This window comes from Prionailurus viverrinus, chromosome D4 (assembly GCF_022837055.1).
Source record: "Prionailurus viverrinus isolate Anna chromosome D4, UM_Priviv_1.0, whole genome shotgun sequence".
NCBI lineage: Eukaryota > Metazoa > Chordata > Mammalia > Carnivora > Felidae > Prionailurus > Prionailurus viverrinus.
In genome coordinates this window covers 11,311,004-11,334,853 of record NC_062573.1, presented here as the reverse complement: position 1 = coordinate 11,334,853, position 23,850 = coordinate 11,311,004, and the positions used below count along the sequence as shown (strand labels likewise).

The following is a 23,850-nucleotide window of genomic DNA, read 5'->3' as shown; positions in this document are numbered from 1 at the left end:
CTACCCCTTTCTCCAATACTTATTCTCTTTTATCTTCCTGCAGATCTCCTGGATGCAGAGGAAGAAGAAGACATTTTAGACACTGAAAGAGAAGGGGGAGAAGGGAGTGTCCCCTTCCTTTCACTCCCTGACATTGAGGGACATCTGCTTTATCCCTGGGGAATGATCCTTAGCCTGTGGAAGTTGCCATCTGAGGAGTTAAGAGAACGGGATTTGGAGTTAGATATACCTGGGTTTGAATTTCTGCTCTGCCTTTTTCTGGCTGCTTAGACTTGGGCAAGTTTCTCGTGCTTCCTAAATCCATTTCTTCACGGACAAAGTAGGAGTAACAATAGTGCTCACCTCCTAAGGTTGATGCAAGGATCCAATGTGATGACCTATTTCAAGCATTCGTCCCAGGGCCTGGCACGTAATCAGCACTCAAACCCTCTATGTATCTCTATCAGTAATTATTGATAGCACTAATTTGTTTGTCAATAGCATCAACCAAGTCATGCTTTCAATAATACGATCAGTACTAGTATTACTGATGAAGGGGCATATAGAGAATTCTCCATGTATGGACCTGGTTGATCAGAGGGTGCTGTGATGAGGACAAGATATAGGAGATACTCCACCCCTGAAAACAACTATTTCCCTGCCCAAGAGTCTCTGAGTTTTTACAAAGATGTGTTACTCTCTGACTCTGCATATTTGTAAGATTTCTAAGAAGAAAAAGGTGGCAAAGCATCATTCCTTCTATTGGACTATGGCAAAAGCCAGCTGGGCTGTAGTATGAATCCAACATACCCCCTGTCACCGGTCTGCTGGGATGGACTAAACCTCAAGAGTCCACTTCTGGGGAGGAGAAACTACGTCTCAGGGGCCAGGCCCTACCGTGGCTCAGCCTCGCATCGCCCGTCCAGGCGGGCAGAATGCCAGGCCCACAGGCTTGGGCTTCCCCCGGTCAGCAGTGCCTGGGCTGTGCTCCAAAGTGATTTCTCACCCAGCTGATTCTCTGAGGTGCCTTCCCTGCCCTTCGGAAAGGATGAGGGATGGAGAGAAGCAGGCTCTCTCTTTCAGCATCTCATGGCAATCAGGGGTGCTGTGGCCCTTCCTAATATCTGGGAGGCCAGATGGCTTTTTAGGTCAAAATGGAAACACACACACACAAAAGAGAGAAGGAGATTATGGGTGGGTGGTTTCTAGGTGTGGGGCGGAGTGGGATCTGTATGGAATTCAAAGGGAGGGCTGGACACACCTCCTAAAAGATACCAACACTCTGCAGGATGGAGCCAGCATGCAAATCCCCATTCCTTCCTCAGTCCTAACTTTCCACGAAGGCCCTGGACTGTCTGGTACCCACCCTCCTCTCCTCTCCATCCTTCTCTTTTGATGCTTCTACACATAACCTCATTTTCTACCAGGCAGTTCCATTTTTCTCATGGGTCAAGTAGAGATAATTATACAACCTAGATCATAAGCTGAGCACTCAAAATCATGTCTGCACACAGGTCACTGTGTGAACTATTGCTCTTACATTCCTAGTCTTTTTCTTATTTAAAAAAATTAATGTTTATTTATTTTTGAGAGAAAGAGACACAGAGTATGAGTGGTGGGCACAGAGAGAGAGAGACAGACAGACAGACAGAATCTGAAGCAGGCTCCAGGCTCTGAGCTGTCAGCACAGAGCCCAACAGGGGACTCGAACTCATGGATGGTAAGATCATGACCTGAGCCGAAGTCAGACACTTAATCAACTGAGCCACCCAGGCGCCCCTAGGCTTTGTCTTTCTTAAAATGGACCTAACAGTGTCCATCTAGAGGGAGAGTTACAAGCATTAACTGCCATGGACATACGTGAGTTGACACGCAGTATTAGTGAGCATCCCTCTCTCCTACCCCAGCCCCCTTCTCTCTGCACTCACATCCACCTTGAGAGATACTCTCAGGCAGAGATGAAGTGATTTGTTCAAGACCACACTGCAGTCCTGTTGAAGCCCATCTCGCCTTCTGAGCTACCTTAGAAAACAAGGTGGGGCTCTTTTTCTTGTCTTCCCTGCTCCATTCAGTGTGCTGGATGAAGGACTATTGCTGAATAAATCTTTGGACTGTTGCAGTGGCAAAGGTGATCATAAGGCCACTGCCTAGGCAGGTTCACCTGGGAGGAAGGAGTCTTGGGATCACATCTTGATTCTGTCACTGTTTTCCTACATGAACTTGAGCTATCTCTGCATCTTTCTAGGCTTTTGCTTTTCTTTCTATATAATGGGTACTGGCCTCATTAGATCTCTAGGGTGCCTTCCTACTCTCGGAGCCCTGGTCCATGCGTCCATGCTACAGGAATAAGGTAGATTAAAGAGAGCCACCCATTCTCTGCTGCTCTCCCCATCGACAGGTGAAGTCCAATTCCCTCTCTATGAATCTACACTGACCTTAATGACCTGCCTGACAAACAGAATGGGGTAGGAATGATGTTCTGGGACTTCTGAGGCTGGGTGCTAAGAAGCCTTGAAGCTTCTGTCTCTGCTCTTGGAACACCTGATTGTGGGATGCTCCCTCTGCAAACCGAGCCTCTGTGGCCTGACGAGCCCTGCCCGATGGAAAGGCGATGGGCAGGCACTCTAGTTGACAGCCCCAGGACAGAAATGAGGTCCAGCATGGCCAGGCTTGACTGTCTGCTATTCCGGCACCTTCTAAGTAAGTGAAGGGACCCTCATGGAAGAAATCCTCCAACTCTAGATGGCCCCCCTGTCACACATCAGAGACAAATAACCCAGCTGAACCCTTCCCATATTTCTGACTGACAAAACGTGAGAAAAACATTGGGAAAATGGAGGTAAGCTGTGAATTGCCGTTTCAAAAGGGGCTGAGAGAACAGATTTCGATCCCCAGATTTGTCTGAGGTTGAAGCCGTCAAGAGGATGCTTCCCCCGCTGGGAGAACCTGGGCAACACCAAGGAGGAGCCTGAGCAAAATGCTTCAGGGGCAGCAGCCACACAGGGATGGCCCCAGTGTCCTCCACACAATATTATGATAAAGTACCCATGGTTTTCTTTGGTTTTGTCCTCTATCATGATTAAAATTTCACCATGTTTGTACTGTCACACAGAATAAATGGAACCACAGCTTACTTTTCAAACTGGGCCTTGCCGACATCATTACGTGTGTCAGATTTATACGATTTCTAATAGATAACAACGTTTTACCCTTCAGCACACCGAAGGGGAACGCAAGCCTCCCTCCCTTCCCTGATGCTTCATTCACTGTTACTTCCTCCATCTCTGATCAAGCGGTGAGGGTCTCCCCGGAAATAATTGAAAATCGAAATAACAAGATGATTCTTTACGTGGCACCTCCTGGATCACCCTCCATATTCTCGCCGACAATATTTTTATTCACCCTGCATTAGTTTCTTCTCGCCGCTGCAACAAATTACCACCAACCTGCTGGTTTAAAACAACACAAATGTACTATCTTGCAGTTGCACAGGCTGGAAGGCCAACAAAGTTCTCAGTTGGCTCAAATCACGGTATTGGCAGGGTGGCACGACTTTCTGGGGGCTGTAGGGGTGAATCCATTTCCTTGCCTTTCCCAGTTGTTAGAGACTTCTCCTGGGGTTGTAACTCCTTTCCTCCATCTTCAAAGGTGGCAATGTTACATCGCTCTGAACTTCTGTGCTGGCTCCCGCCTTCCACATTGAAGGGCACTGTGATTACACTGGGCTCGCACTGATAATTCAGGACAATCTCCTTCTTTAAAAGTCAGCTTAGGGGCGCCTGGGTGGCTCAGTCGGTTGAGCGTCCGACTTCGCTCAGGTCACGATCTCACGGTCCGTGAGTTCGAGCCCCGCATCAGGCTCTGTGCTGACAGCTCAGAGCCTGGAGCCTGCTTCAGATTCTGTGTCTCCCTCTCTCTCTGGCCCTCCCCCCGTTCATGCTCTGTCTCTCTCTGTCTCAAAAATAAATAAATGTTAAAAAAAATTAAAAAAAAAAAGTCAGCTTATTAGCAACCTTAATTCTGTATGTGAATTTAATCTCCACTTTAGTTATGAAAGGTAAAATATTCACAGGCTCCAGACATTAGGATGTAAATTTCCTTGTGGGGGCTATAATGCTGCCCACCATATACCAAGTGACCCTTCCCAATCTGGGCAACTATATACTTGAGGACCACAGTATCCCAGGGGAATTACCATAGAAGAACCAGAAAACAAAGCCAAATGTGTCCACTTTTTTTTTCATTTGGGGGTTCAGAAGTTGAGGTCTAGATAGAAGGTAAAATAAGATGATAATAATGACAGTAATGGGAAATCTGTGATATGTTAGAGCACTGGCTTCTCCACCCTCTACCTGCCCCCCACTCCAAAGAAGTAAGGATCACTTGAGCATGGGAAGACAGGAATGTTGGAAATGAAACAAGATGGTCTTGAAAATGGTAGAGAATGTCCTTCAAAGAGATCCTGCACTTCATATGCATCAGGCTTGCCCACGAGGTGCTAAAGAGGATGACGAGCTATAGAAGATCAGGTGAATTTGAGGGACTGGAAAGCAAAGAGTGTTCCTGCCTCACTTGCCAGATAGCACCTGGGGGGATGGCAGCACAGTCAAGTGCTCTTCCTTGGCATGACAGCAGCCAATGACAAGTGCCTTCATGGTCGGCCTAAATCAAGAGGTCTTCAGCTGGTTCCTCTCGACACTCATGCCCCCAGTGTGGTCAAGAGGAGTTGCTGTCCTCATGCCCTCAGCAGGGTGGTAAAGCTATCTGATGCACAAAGCCAGCTGGCCTCAAAGGACCTTGTGGTGGGGATGGAGAGAGCAAGGCAGAAGATGCCAGGATAAGCCACATGCCTATAAATCACATGGGAACAGGGCGGTGCTGGCACAATACCAGTGATGGACAAGGGCCAGACAAGACAGCAGGCACTAGAACTGTCAGGTAGTTGTCGAGTACAGAACCACCCCTCAGCCCCATGCATGGATGGACATCAGCCCCCTTTGAACTTGTACACTCAGGAAGAGGCGGGAGGCAGAGCACCTGAATTAAACTAGAATTAAGTTTCCACCACCAATGGATGGAGCAGAACAGAAATGAAATTCGGTTACAGAAACATTATAGAAAATTAAATAGGCTGTGCTCCTGAGCTTTCGTGGCCCCAAATATCATATCCACTGCATAAAAACATCAGCGATCCTGGTCTCATCATCTTGCACATAAGTGACATTTTGTGAATCCCTAATCATCTCCGGTTATATTCTTTGTCAGACAACCTACAAGTTCAAGAGCTACTGCTTTCTTCTGAAAGATGAAGGAACTGAGGCTAATGAGGTGAACATAGATTCTAAAGCTCACGGATGACCAAGCCAGGGCTTAAGCCCAATTTGCTTAGCCCAGTCTTCCTTCCAAGCTTCTCCACTACTATCTCCACTCAGAATCACAGGAAAGCAAGCCAAAATGGTTGTGGCATGAAGAATAATACTTAAAACACATTCTTGGGCCTCTACCTGGCCACCTTGTGGTGATACCTTGGGAAGTCACTCTGCTTCCCGCATGGGCGGGGTACCCGCTGCCCAGGTTTGTTGTGAAGATGAGTTATTGGAGGCAGACATGTCTGGGGAACTCTAAAGTGCTCTAAAAATATAAGGTATTTTACTACTTTTTTTTTTTTTTTTTTTTACCAAATTGAGTTTCTTAGAAGAGGAGCTGTAAGAAACAGTTTCTCTATGCAGAAATGCCAAAAAGAAATGAGGGAGATTTTCAAGTTCAGTGTAGAAGTGGGTGTCTCCCCATGTATTCTGAAGGCACAAAGAAGAGCGTGCCTTACCTCCACTGAGCCCTGGAGTTGCAGCTTTAACATTAGATCCTTAATCTAGAGAGGAAGGTCTTTGACAACCTCATTAAACTGTTGAATTTTCTCTTAACCTCCAGGGAACGAATGTTCTTTCTCTCTCTCTTTTTATTTTTCCAGTTCGCACTGATGAGAGAGGGAAAAGAGACAACTCTTACCTAGACACACACACATGTGTGCATCCCTCTGCATTCTGACGTTTTGTTCTTCTGGGACATCTATCTTCAAGGAGAGGGAGTTTAATTAGTTTGGGAAACGGAACTGATGAAAGAAGGAAATAGAGGCAGGCAACTCATGCCTTTCAGAAATATCAGCTTTCTGTTGTGGAGACAACACAGACGATCTGGGACATCCTTTTGATTTGCATGCCCACTGACTGGCTTTAAGACTAGGGCAATTCCTCCTCTCTCTCAGAGGGCCTCAGTTTTCTAATATGCAAAATGGAGGGTTGGTTTGCAATACTCTGAAGTAGACAGCGGCTGTCACCAACCCCCCCTTTCTGTTGCCTGTACCCTACTTTTCCTTGAGAGTCTGTGCCCTTCCCCCAACTCACTACCATGTACTGGAGGTGCAGCTGGCACTTGGCCAAAGCCTCGGGTATGACTGGGTCTGGGATGAGCCCAGTGTTTCCCCTTGACCACAGCAATTGGTACAGTGATGGGCATGAGGATGAAGGTGGCCCAGTGAGATGAGATCCTGTGACTAGAGCTGGAGGAACTAGGAAAGAGATGTTATTGTCCTACAGGACTTACTGAATGGGGACGCTGTCCAGTGAATGACATGGTTCGGAGGAAAGTAGAGTGAAGAGAAGACAGATCCCATGACATTGTTTAAACCCCTTAATCCTACTGTGCCTAGACTTCTGTTAGATCCAATACATTTACTCTTTTTGCCTAAACTAGTTCGGAGTTTCTATCACTTATAATCCCAAGAATTATAATAAAAAAAAATCTCTAATTGCTCATCCACTTCTGAAGATCTGCTGATCTTTGAGTCTAAAATGTATTTTAATTGCATTGTCTCAATCTCTAGAAGCTTCTTCTTTGTATTGGGCTCCCAGCCACTGTCTATTTCCCTAGCTGTGGTGCAGGAACATTAAGAGTGGAATGTGTATTCTATTTCCTGTGGTCTCTAGTCCAAAGCAGGAATTCACATCCTTGGCCCCGTTCCTCCCTCCATCCCTTCTTTCTTTCATCCTTATTTACACAGACAGTTGGGGTGTTAAGTTGAATCGACAGATTCCTGGGTTCTCTCTCAGTTCACTGGGCAGGATAAACTTGAAAAAAGGCAGTTTGTGCTATAAATGATTACAGAGTATATAGCAGATGTAACAGGTGCATGACAACAGTGATGATCCTTAGAACAGAGTGGTCACTTTGCCAAGATGGGGAAGGAAAAGAAGACAAATCTGGAAAGAGATCTACTTGTTTGCTACACTGGCTGGGTGGTTGGGGGAAGGACCTTAGGCAAAAGGATGGCGGGAGCAAAGGCTCGGAGTCATTAAATAGGCAAGTATGTTCAGACAATTACATCGAATTCATTCCACTGGCCTTAGTGTAAAATGAAGCAAAAGGTTGGAGAGGTTGGAAAGGGCCAAATCAAGAAAGCACCGAATGCCAGGTGAAGAAGCTCAGCTTGTAGGGTGACGTTTCTCAAATGGGCTTCCGTGACACCACTGACTCTCCATACATACAACACTCATTAAATTGTTACAATTTTACACTCCTGGGCCCTAACCCCTCTATCGAATCAAAATTACTGGTGTGGGACCCTGAAACCTGCATTTTAAGGATTTTTAAAATTAATTTTTAAAACATTTATTTTGAGCGGGGAGGTGGGGTAGAGAGAGAGGGGAGAGAGAATCCCATGCTCGATGTGGGGCTCGATCTCACAAACTGTGTGATCATGACCTGAGCCGAAACCAAGAGTCTGAGGTTTAACTGACTGAGCCACCAGGTGCTCCTGGAACCTGCATTTTAAACAAGCCCCCCTAGGTCATTCCTATGAAACAAACCAGCCAATCTGGGAGCCTCTTCTGTAGGCAACAAATATCCTCACATACCTTTTTCTGTGTCCTTCTCCCATGTCAGATACTAGAGTTCTATGCAACCAAGTCTGCCATCCTTCTCCATGCCTTTGCTTTGGCCATCCCCACTCTTTTCTTTGTTAAGTTTATTTATTTATTTTTAGAGAGAGAGAGAAAGAAAGAGAGAGCTTGGGAGGGGCAGAAGAGAGAGAGAGAGAGAGAGAGAGAGAGAGAGAGAGAGAGAGAGAAAGAATCCCAAGCAGGCTTCTCACTGTCAGCCCAGGGCTGCACGTGGGGTTTGAACCCATGAACCATGATGAGATCATAACCTGAACTGAAACCAGATTCAGATGCTTAACCAACTGAGCCACCCAGGCACCCTGCCCACTCTTTTCCTAATGGAAGGTGACTCATCTTTTGAAGCCAGTTCACCACTAACTTCCCCACTTTCTACCAACTTTAAAATCTCAGCTGACACATTTTCTTCTAGACATCTCATTGACATGGACCCATTGTGTTCACAGAGATAAGACATGCCCTATCTCACTCCCAAATGGACAGTAACCTACCTGAGGCCAGGAGCTCTTAAGGACATATTGCATATTGGGCCCTAAAGCGCTGCTATTTCATTCTTCCAACACTTCCACAAGGTAGGTTTAATTACCCATTTTACAGATGAGGAAACCAAGGAAGCCTGATGTGCCAAAGAGGACATAGAGGTAGGAGCTATGAGTAGTGTGATTCTCCTTCACAAGCCACCCCCCCCCCCTCACAGGGAGGGGCCTCCAGAGAGCAGTCTTAGCACCTGGGCCAGAACCATATTCATGGGCCAAGGGCACTTACCACACATCCTGAGGAGTCCACCTGGCGGTCAGACACACACTTGAAGTTTCGAGTACAGCCCCCATTGTTCCGAGAGCAGTCACGAACCGGCCCAAAGGAGGACAGCAGGTCGTTGATGGTTTCGAAATATGTGGACAGCATCGCTTCCTCCCTTGGAGACAAAGGGGATGGTTAAACCCCAGAGACACGTGTATCATTAGATTAAAAAAATTAAATATGCATTCATCACATTTAAGATCGTCATTCACGATATTTGTAACCAAGAAAATGATACCAATCCATATTTGAGAAAAAACTAATAAGAAAAAAAAAATTAACAGGTATGCCATCATATGACACAATGTTTGTCTACTTGCGATCAAGGGGAATATATTTGGGACGCTGCATTCTTTATTCCATCAATCCCCATAATTTGGGAAGGCAGGCATGAGATTTCCATCTTACGAATAAGCGGACTAGGGCTCAGAAAGTTGAATGTCCTGCTGAAGTCCACCCAGCTTGTAACGTGGCAGAATTGAAGTTTGTGCCAAGTTCCAGCTGAGTCCAAAGATCAAGCTCCTCCCACTATACAACTCTTAACTTACATTACATATGTTTCTACAGGTTCCAGACCTCCCCATAGCAACTCTGCAAAACGGGTGTCTTCCTAATATTCCTACTTTTGATATAAATTGAAATTATACAAGGTATCGGACTTACCCCAAATTACCAGCCAGTAAATACCAGGGCCAAGGCACAAACACAGGACTGTTTGACTCTAGAACCCCAGAACTGTGCTCTTCATGCTACCGCATAAAAGTGGCACCATAGGACAGCTGTTGGAAAGGTCACGGGATTCTAGGCAAATGCATCATTCCTCCCAAATGAGGTTCCCAAGGGAAAACACTGGACTAGGTACCATAATTTGTGGATCTGCCAAAATTTTATTAGAGGATATACACAGACAGAAGTTTCTGGATGCTATTTTCTGGCAAAAGAGCCCCAAATAAGGATATCCTAGCACTGGAGTATCTGTGATGCCCACAGGTGCATGAGATACTAAAGGGACACCATGGACAGTGTGAAGAAGTACGCATTATCCCATGATGTAAGGCTCAAGGAATCCAGAAATGTGAAGGAAGGGAGATGCCCGTGGACCATCCTTCATCCTTCTACCACTGTTTTCCTCCATAGGCCTGGAGTTCTAGGCTTTGGTGTCCTAGCTTATTTTCTGTCTCCGCTATGATCCCTTTTTGTGCCATCTTCCGTACTGACTGCCAGAGAACTTGATAAATTCCAGCTCTAAATTAGAAACCTCATTGATTAATAATAGTTCTCCATTACTTACAGAAGAAAATCTAAATTAGTTTCCTTGGCATTCAAGGTCCTTCATAATTTGGTTCTGCCTACCTGTCCAGCTCCATTTACCCTGTCCTCATATTCTCTATTGGTGAGCCACAGGTCTCATTCCCTAAACACATAATCTTAGGTTAGGTTCTCTGAAAACAGACTCTGAAACAGTTGCATACAGCAGCTTTACCAAAGATCCCTCTGACATACTCTTAGAAAAGTAAGCAAGACAGGACTGGACAAGGGAGAGGCTGACCTGCCATGTGGTTAATGTATGTAGATCTAAAGCCTCACCTTGTCCTTAGGGGAGCTCTGGAGCTGGGTGGTCCTTTAAGGATTTCCTGATTAGAGGCAAGGGACCAGCCCTCTGCAACACCCTGTTGGCCAGTCACTGGCCAAAGGCTGTCATCTGGTATCCTTGCACAAGGCAGAGGGCAATGACCAGTGAGGAACACAGCTGTGTGGGTCATGAGCCACGGTCCGGGGGATGGGCAGATCAGCCCTGAAGAAGGGATCTGAGTATAGTATGCACCTTCACCTCTCTGAATCTTTAATCATGCTCTTGGGTCTAGGATGCTCATCTCTAACTTTTCTCCTTGACAAAATCCTAAGAATCCTCCAAAACACTTCAAATCCATCCACCCATCCATCCATTCATGTATTGCATGTGCTTACTGAGTGCTTACTACATAGCAGGCACTATTCTAGGTACTGCGGATGCATAAGTGACACATGACAGAGGCCTTCCCTCCATAGAGCTTGCTATGACCTCCTTTGGGAAACCCTCTCTATTTCGCCCAACCAGAATTAATTTCTTTTCCCTCTGAGTACATTGTTTAAATCTATTATCTCATTGATCTTAATCATTGGCTCTATGGTTTCCCAGAGAGACCTTAAGCTTTTTGAGCAAATGGCTCAAGAGTAACTCATCCCTCTCTGGCCCTCAGCACAAGGCCTGGCAAAAAAACCTGTGATAAGCAAATGTTTTTCAGATAAGACAAAGAAAACATTGGAAGGCTTGGATGCAGATTCCACCTATCATTGGTTTCACCAAGGGTCTCTCCAACAGGACACTCCCCTGTCCATCCCCAAGTCTCGGATCCCCTCCCAAGTCTTTCATGATCAAGTCTTTAGTATAGGGACAACAGAGAAGATGGCAGGAGAGCTGCCAGACTATCCCTCGCTTCCCAACTTTACACAGAATGAGGTCAGATGGCAGGTGAATGGGGGAAGAGAATGAACCGCTCCTGAACTGAGGCTCTTGATAGACTTGCCATTTGGGAATCATGGAAAGAGCTGAGGATCCTGCGAAGACATTAAGGCTATTAAAATATGAATAACCTTAGGGGAAGAAGAAGTGAGAAGTAAAAAGAGGGGATAAAGACAGAGGGAGAGGCAGGCTGAGAAAGTGTGAGACCACATAAAGAGATACACATGTAGAACATTGCTGGAAAGAAAGAACTGGATGGATGGATGGATGGATGGATGGATGGGTGGAAGGAAGGAAAGAGAGGCAGGAGAGAGGGAGGGAGGGAGGGAGGGAGGAAGGAAGGAAGGAAGGAAGGAAGGAAGGACTGACAGAGAGACAGAGACACCCAGAGGAGTGTCATATAGAGAGACTAAAAAAGAGGAAGATGAAGGCAGAGAAAGTACGTGAAAAGAGAGACAGAAATGAAAAGCTTGATTAGGGAGAAACTGGAATAAGAAACACCAAGATTTTAAAGGAGAAAACATTAAGGCAAACAAAACAGGGACATTGTGTATGGAGCAGGGGGTGGGGAGGGGAAGGGATAGGGAGGGGTGCAGGAGATGGGCACTGGGACCTGGAAGGAGACAGGCTCAGAAAGAGAATGGAAGAAGAAAAAGACCCTGTGTAAATGGAAGAGAACACACACAGGGACCCAGAGAGCAGTCAGAGAATGACAAAGAAAAACAAAGGAGAAAAGAGAAAAACAAGCAAAAAATGTCACCTTGCAGTGGAACCTGGAGACAGCTCAGGCTGTACAAATAAGGAGGCTGTTAGCTTTTGAAAGGATTGATTCTGCATAAACATCAGTTACATGAGGAGAACATTATTTAAAACACAAAGACCTGACACTGGGGCTGTTACTGAGTCTAGCAGTGATTGTGTCAGGCTACAGAAATGAAGAATCATCCTGCACAAGTGAGAGAAGTAGCTCGAGGCAGACTCTGACATTTTCTTAACTCCAGACTTAATCCCTCATCCCAGCTGCTGAGTCCGGGATTTGGGGTCTGTGGGAGCTTAAAGCTGCCCCAGTAGCCGAGCGCAAAGGATCAAGGGACTAGCGCTGCAGGTGGAGGTGGGCCGGGGTGACAGAGAGATCTGGGTGAGTCACAGCTTTGGCAGAAATTGCCACCAGCACTAACATCTTCATCATCTGTAACTTCCTGAACACCTGCTGTGCATGGAGGGCCATGCTAGGTTCCTTCACTGTGCCCTCTCCTTTGACTTTCACCGTTGTCCTATGACACACATTTTTACTCCTACCACGCAGCTGGAGAGACTAGGTCTTGGAGGGTCTCGTCACTAGCCCTTGTCCATGAGGTGGAGAGGCCGGGGTATGCACCCAAGTGTGCCTGATGTCAGGTCCTGAGCTTCCTCCCATGCCATAGTTGTGCTGGGCCAACTTGCTCTGGGCCCTCGGGATAAGTCAGAGCTCTCACAACAGGAAAGCCCATAGAAACCTGTGTCCAATCTCTGTGTCTTTGAGGAGGAAGAACCAGAAGGGTAGAACGTATACAACCTCTGCATATTTCCCAGCACTGCCTCCTGGCCTGTGTACCTGCCACAGTAGCCTCTATCCGTCTTGGAATAAGACAGGGCAACGTGTGTACTCATTTCCTAGAGGTGCATAACCAGTACCATAGACCAGATGACTGAAAACAGCAGCAACTTACTCTCTCTGACTTCTGGAGGTTGGGAGTTCAAACTCAAGGTGTCAGCAGAGCTATGCTTCCTCTGTAGACCCTAGGGGAGAATCCTTCCTGGTCTCTTCAGAGCTCCCCATGGCTCCTGGCAACCGTTGGCATCTCTTGGCTTATAGCCACATCAGTCTAACCTCTGCTTCCACCCTCACATGGCCCTCTTCCTGCATCAGTGTCTTTTCCTCTTCTTACAGTGACACCCTCCATTGGAATCAGCACCTACCCAAATCCATTATGTCCTTATCTCAATTATATTGGCAAAGACCTTATTTCCAAATGAGGTCATGTTCTGAGGATCCAGGTGGACATGAATTTGGGGGGGGGCATGACTCAACCCACTATTCATAGCTCACAGGAAAGCCCTCAGGCTTACACAGTAGGACAGAGCCAGGACTAGAACCCTCTACTCCTTGGCTCTTTCTCCAGTGCTCCTAACATCACATCAGCCCTTCCAGCTCCAGACTCTGCATGTTACACGATGGTATTTACAAGGCCTATAAAGTCTCAGAAAAAGAACCATGATGAAACCACTTCTCCCTCATTGGAGAGGAGAAAAGACCAACTTTCATTAAGTACCTAACATCCCAGGCAGAACAGGGGTCAGCAAGCTTTTCTTTATAGGAATCCATAGTAAATACCTTTGGCTTTGTAAGCCTTACAGTCTCTGATCTAACTACTCAAAGCTGCTTTTGTAATGCACAAGCAACCACAGAAAATATGCAATGGCCATATTGAAAATGCAATGAATTAGCATCATATGCTTCACTAAAACTATATGCACAAAAAAAACATGGCAGGCTGGATTGCTATATCCTTTTTGATTTTTTTTTTTAATGGGAAAACACTCAAGTCAGGGTTGGAGTTAGGATTTGAAGCCAGGTATGCCCAACTCCGGAACACACATTCTTTCTCCTACATGAAGTTTCATCTGTGCCTCAGTATTCTCATCTGTAAAGTGGAAGCAGTATGTTTCTAGCTTCCAACCACATAAGATCGTTGTAAGAACACAATGACATGATATGCACAGAAGCCCAGTGCAAACTGATTCGTAATCCATTCATTAAGAAATATCTGGGCACCCACTGTGGGTCAGGTGCTGAGCTGATCATTACTACGGCTCTCCTTTGGCCTCTCCATGCCTCTGTTCCTGCGCCTGCCAGGTCTGGACACTGTCCAAGTTGTTTCCAAGCTACTCTCCAGCTTACACATCCCAATTCTTCTTGATACTGCTGGTTTCAAAACTGAGTCAACCAGGGGAGCCCGGGGGGCTCAATCGGTTGAGCATCCAATTTCGGCTCAGGTCATGATCTCATGGCTCGTGAGTCCAAGCATCGGCATCTGGAGCTTGCTTCAGATCCTGTGTCTTCTTCTCTCTTTGGCCTTCCCCTGCTCATACTCTGTCTCTCTCTCTCAGCGTTAAATAAAACATCAAAAAAACTGAGTCAACCAGACACCCCCTCTCCCCCAGGATGAGTGAGGTTGCCATCCCTGCACTGATTGCTCAAGTGCAAATGCATCACCTGGGCTCCATTCGGCTGAGTCAGCGGAGCCCCACACAGGGTGAGCATCAGGCAAGGCAGCTGGGAACAGATGCTGACGTGGCCTGCTGTTAATAAACACCTGGAGACGTCTGTGTCACTCACAGAGAGGTGTGAATGGATGACTCAGGGCCCAGACAGTGACAAGACCCCAGGGGGCAGACTGATCATTCTCTAATATCAACAGGCAGACTTGTTCCTGAGCATCCATAGAGGGAGGAACCTAAGACAGGCTTCTCAGCTCCAGAAGCATGAGCAGCAGTGTAGATGGGTGGATCTGCAGAAGCTTTGACTCCTGGCTTCACTCACTATGAGATAGATGTTGGGCAAGTCCCTTACACTCTGAGTCTCTACTTTCTCATCTGAAAAATGGGCATATGAGCACGTAGGTGGCAGACTTGGCATTAGCAATAAACCAGACAATATATGCAAAATGTTCCCCACACAGAAAGTGCCCAAAGGCTGGTGGTAATTGGTACCCTCAAAGTTGCACTTGAGAGTGTAAGGAGCCCAATGCAGGAGAAGGCAAAGACCGAGAACCACATATTGTCCGTTTACTCATTCAAGTTTTTCATGGATGCCGAATCTGTCCTGGGCCCTGCACTGGTTCCTGGAGCACATGGCAATAGGTGTGACATAGCATATGCTAAGGAGGTAGAAAAACACACCACAAAAGTTAACCTAACAATATAACTGGGGCCACAGGTTCATAAAGAGGCCCCCTTCAGCCAGACCCTGGAAGTGTGGGTCAGACAAGGCTTTTTAGAGGAGGCAGTACTGAACCTGAAACATAGAGGATGAGCAGGAATTAGGCAAAGGAAGAAGATAAAAGTATTCCAGGCAGATGGAACAGAATAAGTTAAGGCCTAGAGGCAAGGAAACTTTAATCGATGCAATGAAGCAGGAGGGCTGGGAGGAAGTAGGGTGTGGCAAATGATGGGCCAGGAGGCAGGCTAGGCAAGGTTCTGTGTGCCAGGCCCTGGCAATTCTGGACTTCGCCCTGGGACCTATGAGGTGGCCACCGAAGGGTTTCAGGCAGAGCCTACTTTTACTTAGACTAGTAACATAGGTTGGTATTTGATAAAAATCATTATGGCAAAAACAACAATAATAGTTAATGTTTACTGGGCATTCATAATATGCCCTAAAGTGTACCAGGCAATGATTGTGTCGACCTACTTAATCCTCATTAAAAAAACAAAAAAACAGGGGCGCCTGGGTGGCTCAGTCGGTTGAGCCTCCGACTTCGGCTCAGGTCACGATCTCGCGGTCCGTGAGTTCGAGCCCCGCGTCGGGCTCTGTGCTGACAGCTCAGAGCCTGGAGCCTGCTTTGGATTCTGTGTCTCCCTCTCTCTCTCTGCTCCTCCCCCGTTCATGCTCTGTCTCTCTGTCTCAAAAATAAATAAACATTAAAAAAAACAAAACAAAACAATGATGTAAATGATATGATCATCCCCATTTTGCAGAAGAAGAAAGTGAGGCACCATTTTGAGGATGAAGGCTGTTCTGAGACCAGCCAAAGACAATGTAGGAACAGCCTCAGGGCAGTGGCTGGCATACGGCAAGTGCTTTATAAAGATTAGTTATAAAAGGGTTCCAGGCAGAGGTGAGCTGACACAGGCCACAAGGAGGCAGATTTGGGCTTTTGTAAAATCGGAGTTATTGAGCAATGGGAAGGAACAAGGTCTTACAAGGTCCTGCCGCGGGCCGATGTAGGAACGCAGACTGAGGAGGGATGGCCATGTTCTGGGCTGGTGGTGGGGGACCGTCAAGCCTCCAGGGAGATCTGCACAATCTCATGGTGGTGGGAACAACAACCATGGCTAATATCTATTGAGAACTCAAGACACAAGAGCTTTGACTTCACATGGTCCATCTCATCACTTCTTGCCATAGCCCTGTGAGGTGGTGCTATTCGTACGCCCCTTCTGTCGACTAAGAGGAACGCACACACTCACATGCACAACCTGGCACTGGCAGAGCTGGGGGCTTGTCCTGTGTCACACAGTAAGTCAGAGTGGCAGAGCCGGGGCTCTGCCCTGGTGGGTCTGACTCTGAGGCAGAGAGCAGTGTCCTGTTTTCCTCCTTAAGATCCCTTCCCAGCTGGAGATTCTGGAGCTGGTGTTACAGCTGATGCTCATCACTCCCCTTCCTCTAGCAATTACGGTTCGCAGTAATTTAGGTCAAGAATATGTATTGCTGTGCAGAGTGGTCTCAAAGCTTCCTGCGTGTGTCTGTGCCTTTGAGTAGCTCACGAGCTTCCTGCACGCGGAGATCCTTCCTCACGTCCCTCAGTGTGCTGGCTGTGCCTCAGCTGTTCAATGAATAAGCACAGGAGGTGGAGGAAGGGGAGGGACAAAGGGGGCCCATCAGCTCTGTGGTCTTGGGGACAAAGAGAAAACGATCGTGAGTGTCCACTGCCCATCTGTGAAATGGGGACAGTAACATTCAGCTCACAGGGTTGTGTGGTCAGGACTCGATGAGATAAAAGATGTCAAAGCCCGCCAGGCTCAAACAGGGACCTCAACAGGGGGCTGTTGTGTTTTGGAAATGCATTTGTTCATTTCACAAATATTTAGCCAGTACTCACTGCTGGGGGTGGGGGGAGCTGCAGGTTCTGTAGGAAGAAAAGAGCACACAGGACAGGCTTTGTTCTCTTGGAACGTACTGTTTAGTTACCCAGTCACCCAGCAAGTCCTATCTATGCCTACAACCAAATCTGGGCCTATGTCTGTGTCTGGATGTCGTATGTCTACGTCTATAATTACAAACGATGATAGATGCTTAAAAAATACGGGGTACTGTGAGAGCATATGGCAGGGGTGGCCAATCTACTCTAGGGAGCTGAGGATGGGAGTTGGGTGTTTCCCCAGAGAAGTGGGGGAAGTGGATTTCCCCAGAGTATCAGGCCCTGAAGCCAAACCAGCCTGAGGCGTTCTGTCACACGAGGACACTCCTAATGTGTGACCCCCCCCCCCCACCCCTCCACGCACAATGACCATCTGATCTTTGAGACCATCATTCCTTGGCAAAAAGCCATCACCTCCTTCTAACTGCTCGGTCATAGGAATTCTTCTCCTCACCCCACCCCCCTGTCTCCTGCCCCTGTGAGTCCCATCATCATATTAAAAAGGAACCATTATTAAAAAGGTTCAGTGACAAATGCTGAGGCTTGAGGATTATTTATTTATGAAATACCCACATGAAGTCATTGAGAGCTTCTAGCAGCTCTCATCTCAGAGAGAAGCTCATTAAGACGGGCCCAGGGGTGGGAGGGCACTGCGTTCTCAGAAGCAACTGCTCAGAACGCCCAGCTGGGAGAGTGCCTGTTGCCCAGAGAGGGCGGAAGACACTCGTGCCCTGGGAGGGCAGTGGGGGCTGCCTGGAGGCAGCAGAGCTCACCATTAGAGAGCAAATGGGGTTGTGTCCTCTAACATAAAGAGCATGAGCTGGCGGTTCCAGGCATGGGATCTGGGTTCAGCTTTGCCTCGCTCTGCTTGTGTCCCCCCGTGACTTTCTATCCTCCCTGAGCCCCTCAGGTGCCACATTTCTATGACGACTGTGTGATCTCGTAGGGTCCTTCCAGCTCAGATTTCTAATAACATGATGTGGCTTCCCAAAAAGATAAGAGTGAAATAGTGAGAAGAGACAGTGCCCGTTGTCTCCATTCTATTGCTCATTGCCGTTGTTTTGCACCTAAGGAAATCAAGGGGCTTGTACCATTAGCAGGGAAATCAGAAAGCGTTACCATGTGTTACTATGAAGAAGCCACGGGCTCAAACCAGCCCAGCCATTTATCAGCGAAGAAACGTTAACAATTCATTCAGCTTCTCTGAGCCTCCTTTCCTCAAGCACAGGTCAGAGACCACAGCACCTAACTCTACCTACCAGGGTCATCACAAGATAACAAAAGCTCCATGAAGGCAGAGCTTGGGCAAGCTCACTGCAGTCCAGTGCCTAGAATGCTATGCAGGCTTCCAGATTTTTATCAGAAAGATGAGTGAATGAATGAGTGAATTCAAACTTCTGCAAACTACTCCACCCATGCACTCATTTTTATTGTTGTGTTGTTACTAGCAATAGCATGCTTTTAAAAGTCAATCCTGAACGTTCCTCAAACCGGAGAACAGGGGTTCTTAATTCGGTGCCCAGGACCCCTTTGCCAATCTGCACAAGCATATGGGCCACTTCTTAGATTAATGTCTTCAAATGCATTAAAGCAAATGCAAAAAAAACATTACAAAAGAAACCATTTATCAAAACAGATTTTTTAAAAGCCAGCTGCAATATAATAATCTATATATGCTTCTTTGTTGACACATTATAAATTTTTTTTAAATGTTTATTTCTGAGACAGAGAGAGACAGAGCATGAATGGGGGAGGGTCAGAGAGAGAGGAAGACACAGAATCTGAAGCAGGCTCCAGGCTCTGAGAGCTGTCAGCACAGAGCCTGACACAGGGCTTGAACTCACAAACTGTGAGATCATGACCTGAGCCGAAGTCGGTCGCTCAACCAACTGAGCCACCCAGGCGCCCCTTCTTTGTTGACACATTAAATAAAAAGATCTAGTAACAGATGTAATAATGACCATAAATTGGAGTGGTGATCAGCATAAACTATATTTTTAAAAAAAAAAATTTTTTTAATGTTTATTTATTTTTGAGACAGAGAGAGACAGAGCATGAACGGGGGAGGGTCAGAGAGGGAGGGAGACACAGAATCCGAAGCAGGCTCCAGGCTCTGAGCTGTCAGCACAGAGCCCAACGTGGGACTCGAACTCACGGACCGTGAGATCATGACCTGAGCCTAAGTTGGCCGCTTAACCAACTGAGCCACCCAGGCGCCCCAGCATAAACTATATTTTAAGACATTTGCAACAAATGAAAGATGACCTAAAACTGCACGCGATTTCTATCACTGACAGAGTCACAGGTGCTGTGAGCTCACCCATGTCTATGACAGAAGAAAAGGCTAACTTCCAATGAGCGGTTGGCAGAAATAAAAATGTATTATCTTGCCATGTTATTTCATGGACCTCCAGCATGGACCCCAGGATGAGAGCCTCTGCCTAGACCAACACTTTGATAGAGAAACTTTCTCCCTGAATATCTGCTGGTACATGAGTAGAACCAGGAAGCTTGGGTCTAGAGAAGAGGAGGAGGGACATTAAAACGCAGCTGTGATCACACTATCTTCCTTCCTGCTGAGCATGTGTGGCGGGTGAAGGGAGAACAGACTTTGGCTTCACACAAAAATTTCACAAAGCTCTCAAGGGTGTATCTTTGCAGGAGTGACCCCCTCTCTGAGCTTCAGACTGCTCATCTATTAATGCATCACTGCTGTGCTTCCCCCAGGGTGGCGGGGGACCTTGTGAAATCAACGAGACGGTGCACCTGTGCAAAGATGCAAATGCTAGTCCTTCTCTGTTGCCCATCTGCTCCTCCTGGGGTGAGACTAATTTATTGCAGCCACCCACACTTAGAGCTGCCCCATGTCCCACAGCCGCGATGCATTTCTGCATTCCTTAACACCTTCTGGGGAGCAGGCCATCTGCTAGATACTCAGCACCCAGAGGCGCCCAGACAAAGCCCCACCCTCAAGAAGTGCGGAGGCTGGGGCCAGGGACAACAGGATTTACGATATGAAGATGAGGCAACGATTATAGCATAGATGCATAAAAATACATGAGGTCCCCAAGAGGAAGCAATGATTTCTCCCTGGCCTGGTTAGGGAAGGCTTCCTGGAGGAGATAGCAATACACTGGCTCTTAAAGGAAGACATCTTAAAGGAAGACAATGAGGAGGAGGAGGAGGAGAAGGGAAGGAAGAGGAAAGGATGGGGAGAAAGGCATGACAGGCATCAGAGGATAACACAAACAGAGTAACTAAAATGTGCTAGAGGGGACGGAGGAGTATTGGAGAAATAGGCAGAGAGCCCGTTATTAAACTGAGAAGTGAGCGGGAGTAAAGGTAGCTCATGAGCAGATCTTGTTACCCCATTTTATAGATGAGAAAACTGAGTCTCGGAGTGGGAAAGTCATACACGATCAATACCATGGTTCCTTCAAAGTGGAGCCTCAGTAGGAATCCAACCATGTCATAAAGTCCGTGCTTTCCCCGGAGTGTGGCACTGAATGCCACTTGTAGAAGACTGCTTACAGGAATTCTACCCAATGTCATAATTGGGAACCAGAAAGCTTTAGGAACAGGGCCTTGGTGATCAGGGAAGCACTGCCTCCCCCCAAAGGCAGCCCTCATTCCCCTTTCCTTGCCTTGCACTTTCCATCTCCTCCTCTTCTGTTCCTGGCAGTTCCAGCCACTAGCCTGCAGGAGATGCCTGCGTGGTGGTGAACGTAGGGAGTGCGTGGTGACGGCAGTGACTCTGGCCTCGTGTCCAGACAGCTGCCACCCTGCAGCCAGGCTATGAGTGGGCCCTGAGGGCTTCTCTCCTGCCCTCCGCATCCCCACCTTGCCAGTGGCCTCTTTTTATGGCTCCCGTCCCAGCCAGGCTGCCTCTGCCACGTGCCTGCAGCAGGGTCCCAGCGCCAGCACAGGCGAGGGGGAGCCAGTACGTGCCTCCGTCGCAGGGGACTGGCCAGGACCTGGAGCAAGTCCTAGAGCATAGGTGTGCGGAGCATTGTTGAGACAGCGGACACGTTTCTGAAAAGCAGGAGGACTGGGATAGACAGCAACTTTGTTTCCAGTCTCACAAGCTTCTCCAAAGCTAGGGCATGTTAGTTTCACCCTGCTGACAAATCCCCATTGTCTTTGAAGACTTATTCTTTCCTTCCTTCAGCCAAGCCAAATTAGTCATGTTCTCTGTGGCCTCACTGAATGCTGAGTATGCTTTCTTGTTACTAATAATAGAGTGGCAGCTGCATCACAAGTCCTCCACCTGCACGGTCTTCTGCTATGATACTCACAGCATCCCAGCAGGAGACATGCACAACCCCACTATACAGATGCAAAGCTGAGCGCGAAGGGAGGGGCAGAGATTTGCTTCAGGTCACAGGCCTAATCAATTTCAAACCTAGCTCCACCGGACTTCAAAGCTGGAGGCATTTTTAATTTCCATGCCATCCCACCATCAATTAGAACTCATTTCATGAAGTCTAAGTGTATATGGCCCACCTCCTCTGTGAGCAAGCCAACGGACACGTTGGGGCCTGGCCTGGAAAAGGGTATGGTGGATGTCTGAGCACAGAAGCGAAGAAAGGAGGGCTTCAGGAGAGAGGAGGAAGGAAGGAGAGGTGGCCGATCTTATTTTCCCACCACACCGTGTGTTTCTAAAGGCAGAAGTTTGTGCACCTGCAGAGCCTAGTACAATGACATTTAACGGGGAGGTGGTGCATGTTTGTTGAACAGTTTAATGAATGGATAGATGCGTAAACAGACAATATGAGAACTCACTGAGGAATTCCTCAAAGAACGAATACGCTAGCCTGATTTCCTGGCAAATTGGTCTTTAAAAGAATTTGAGCTTTCAAGAGCGGAAGGCTCTCGTGGGAATTACAGGGCCAGAGTTTTAGGGAGATGAAAAGATAAAAAACACAGATCAACATGACACTCTCTGCCCACTCAGCCGCTTGGAATGGGGAACTGTTCGTTGTTCAGTGGGTACACAGCTTCAGTTGTGTAAATGAGTTCTGGAGACTGCCATACGACACAGGGCCTGCGGCTGACAAAACAGTGGTGTGCAATTTAAAATTTGGTTAAGCTGGTAAATCTCGTGTTAAGTGTTCTTACTGCAAACAAAGCAAGAGACTAACGAAAACAACGCCCCCAAAAATGAAGGGGCAGGAGGAAGCTTTGGGAAGTGACGGATACATTTAGCACCTTGATGGTGGTGACTATATACTTTAAATATGTGCAGTTTTTTTCAGGAAATCAATTATACCTCAATACAGCCGTTAATCATTAAAATAAAAAGAGCTCTTGGAAACTCAAGCCACTAAAAAGGTCATGGTGTGCCCCAGATTTCACTGTTAAAAGAGTTGTCACCAGCCTAGAAATGCTCTCTTGACATGTATGTATCCTTTGAGGTGCCTTCCTTGTACTATCCTTCGTGCCTTGATTACCTCCTGACCCTGTAGGTGGCCACAGCCCTGTGCTCTCCCACCTTCTGGACATGGCCAGCTTCCATGAGGCAGGCAAGTTTCACGGAGAACTTCAGCAACGTTGCAGGAAGGGAGTAGACAGAAGCCCTGAGGGAAATGTAGGGTAACAGGGACTCCTGGAACTGGACGGCACTTTGTAACCCCAAAATGCTTCCCGGCCAAACCGAACCAGAGCTAGAACAGTGGGGGAGGCATTTTTAAAGCGATGCATTACTTTATTGGGCTGCCACGGTTGTCCCTGGTCTTGTTTGCATTTTACAGATGGACAAACTGAGTCCCTGAGAGGAAGATGGTTTGCTTAAAATCGGACCCCTGATGTTCTGAGCAGTGTCCATGGTCCGCAGTGATGGGACCATGGAGGAGAGACAGTTTGAGAGGTTTTGAGCATAGTTACAGGATGAAATGTATGCGTCCCGGGAAGTGTGTATGGGGAGTGGAGGGGCCCAAGTGCCAGTGAAGGGATAGAAATACTGGAGAATGAAATTCTGTTCTTTAATGCAGGGAAATCTATTCTATAACACAGATGTAGGAAGGAGATAAAACCCCCAAGTGGTGTTAGAACAAAGGAAAGAAAGAAATGTTTAAAGAGAACAGTTTGGGGGGCACCTGGGTAGTTCAGGCAGTTGAATGTCTGACTTTGGCCCAGGTCATGATCTCATCGTTTGTGAGTTGGAGCCCCATGTCAGGCCCTGTGCTGACAGCTCAGAGCCTGGAACCTGCTTCAGATTCTGTGTTTCTCTCTGTCCCTCCCCTGCTTGCACTCTGTCTCTCTCTCAAAAATAAATAAACGTTAAAAAATATGTATATTTATAGAGAACAGTCTGGAATATCAGAAAGCATTCAGGATCCCAGCGAGAGGATTTGGAGTTGGAATCCCAGCACTTCTAGCTGCCTACTAAAAAAATACTTTAATCTATAGAATGGAAGTTGCAGGCAGGAAAAGGCTGTGTCCAGTCTGTCAGTTACTTGCCAAAAATGTTGTAGTGGATAGTGAATTAAGGTAATTAAACATTAATTAATTTGTTGAACAAAAACTATTGTGACTTTGAAGCATCAGGATTATCTGTAGCATAGTTAAATGAATGGGGTTTTTAAGTGGTGAAAATTCACCAGGTAATTTCCCAGTGATCATTCATAATTATAAGACTGTTAAGTGTCCAAAGCCTGAAAGGATGATTCTTAATTTCTTTAGCATCAACAAAATAATTACCCATCCATCGTCT

General features: G+C 46.9%; 1 protein-coding gene across 4 annotated transcripts in view; it reads right to left on the bottom strand.

The window, feature by feature from the left end:
• The window catches only part of ASTN2 (astrotactin 2), an 876,392-nt gene that overhangs the window by 350,834 nt on the left and 501,708 nt on the right, over nucleotides 1–23,850 (bottom strand). For all 4 annotated transcript variants that reach the window (XM_047831063.1, XM_047831064.1, XM_047831066.1 and 1 more), the window contains one exon: nucleotides 8,697–8,847. In XM_047831063.1, coding sequence (XP_047687019.1) covers nucleotides 8,697–8,847 — 151 coding nt within the window. The remainder of the gene's footprint in view (nucleotides 1–8,696; nucleotides 8,848–23,850) is intronic.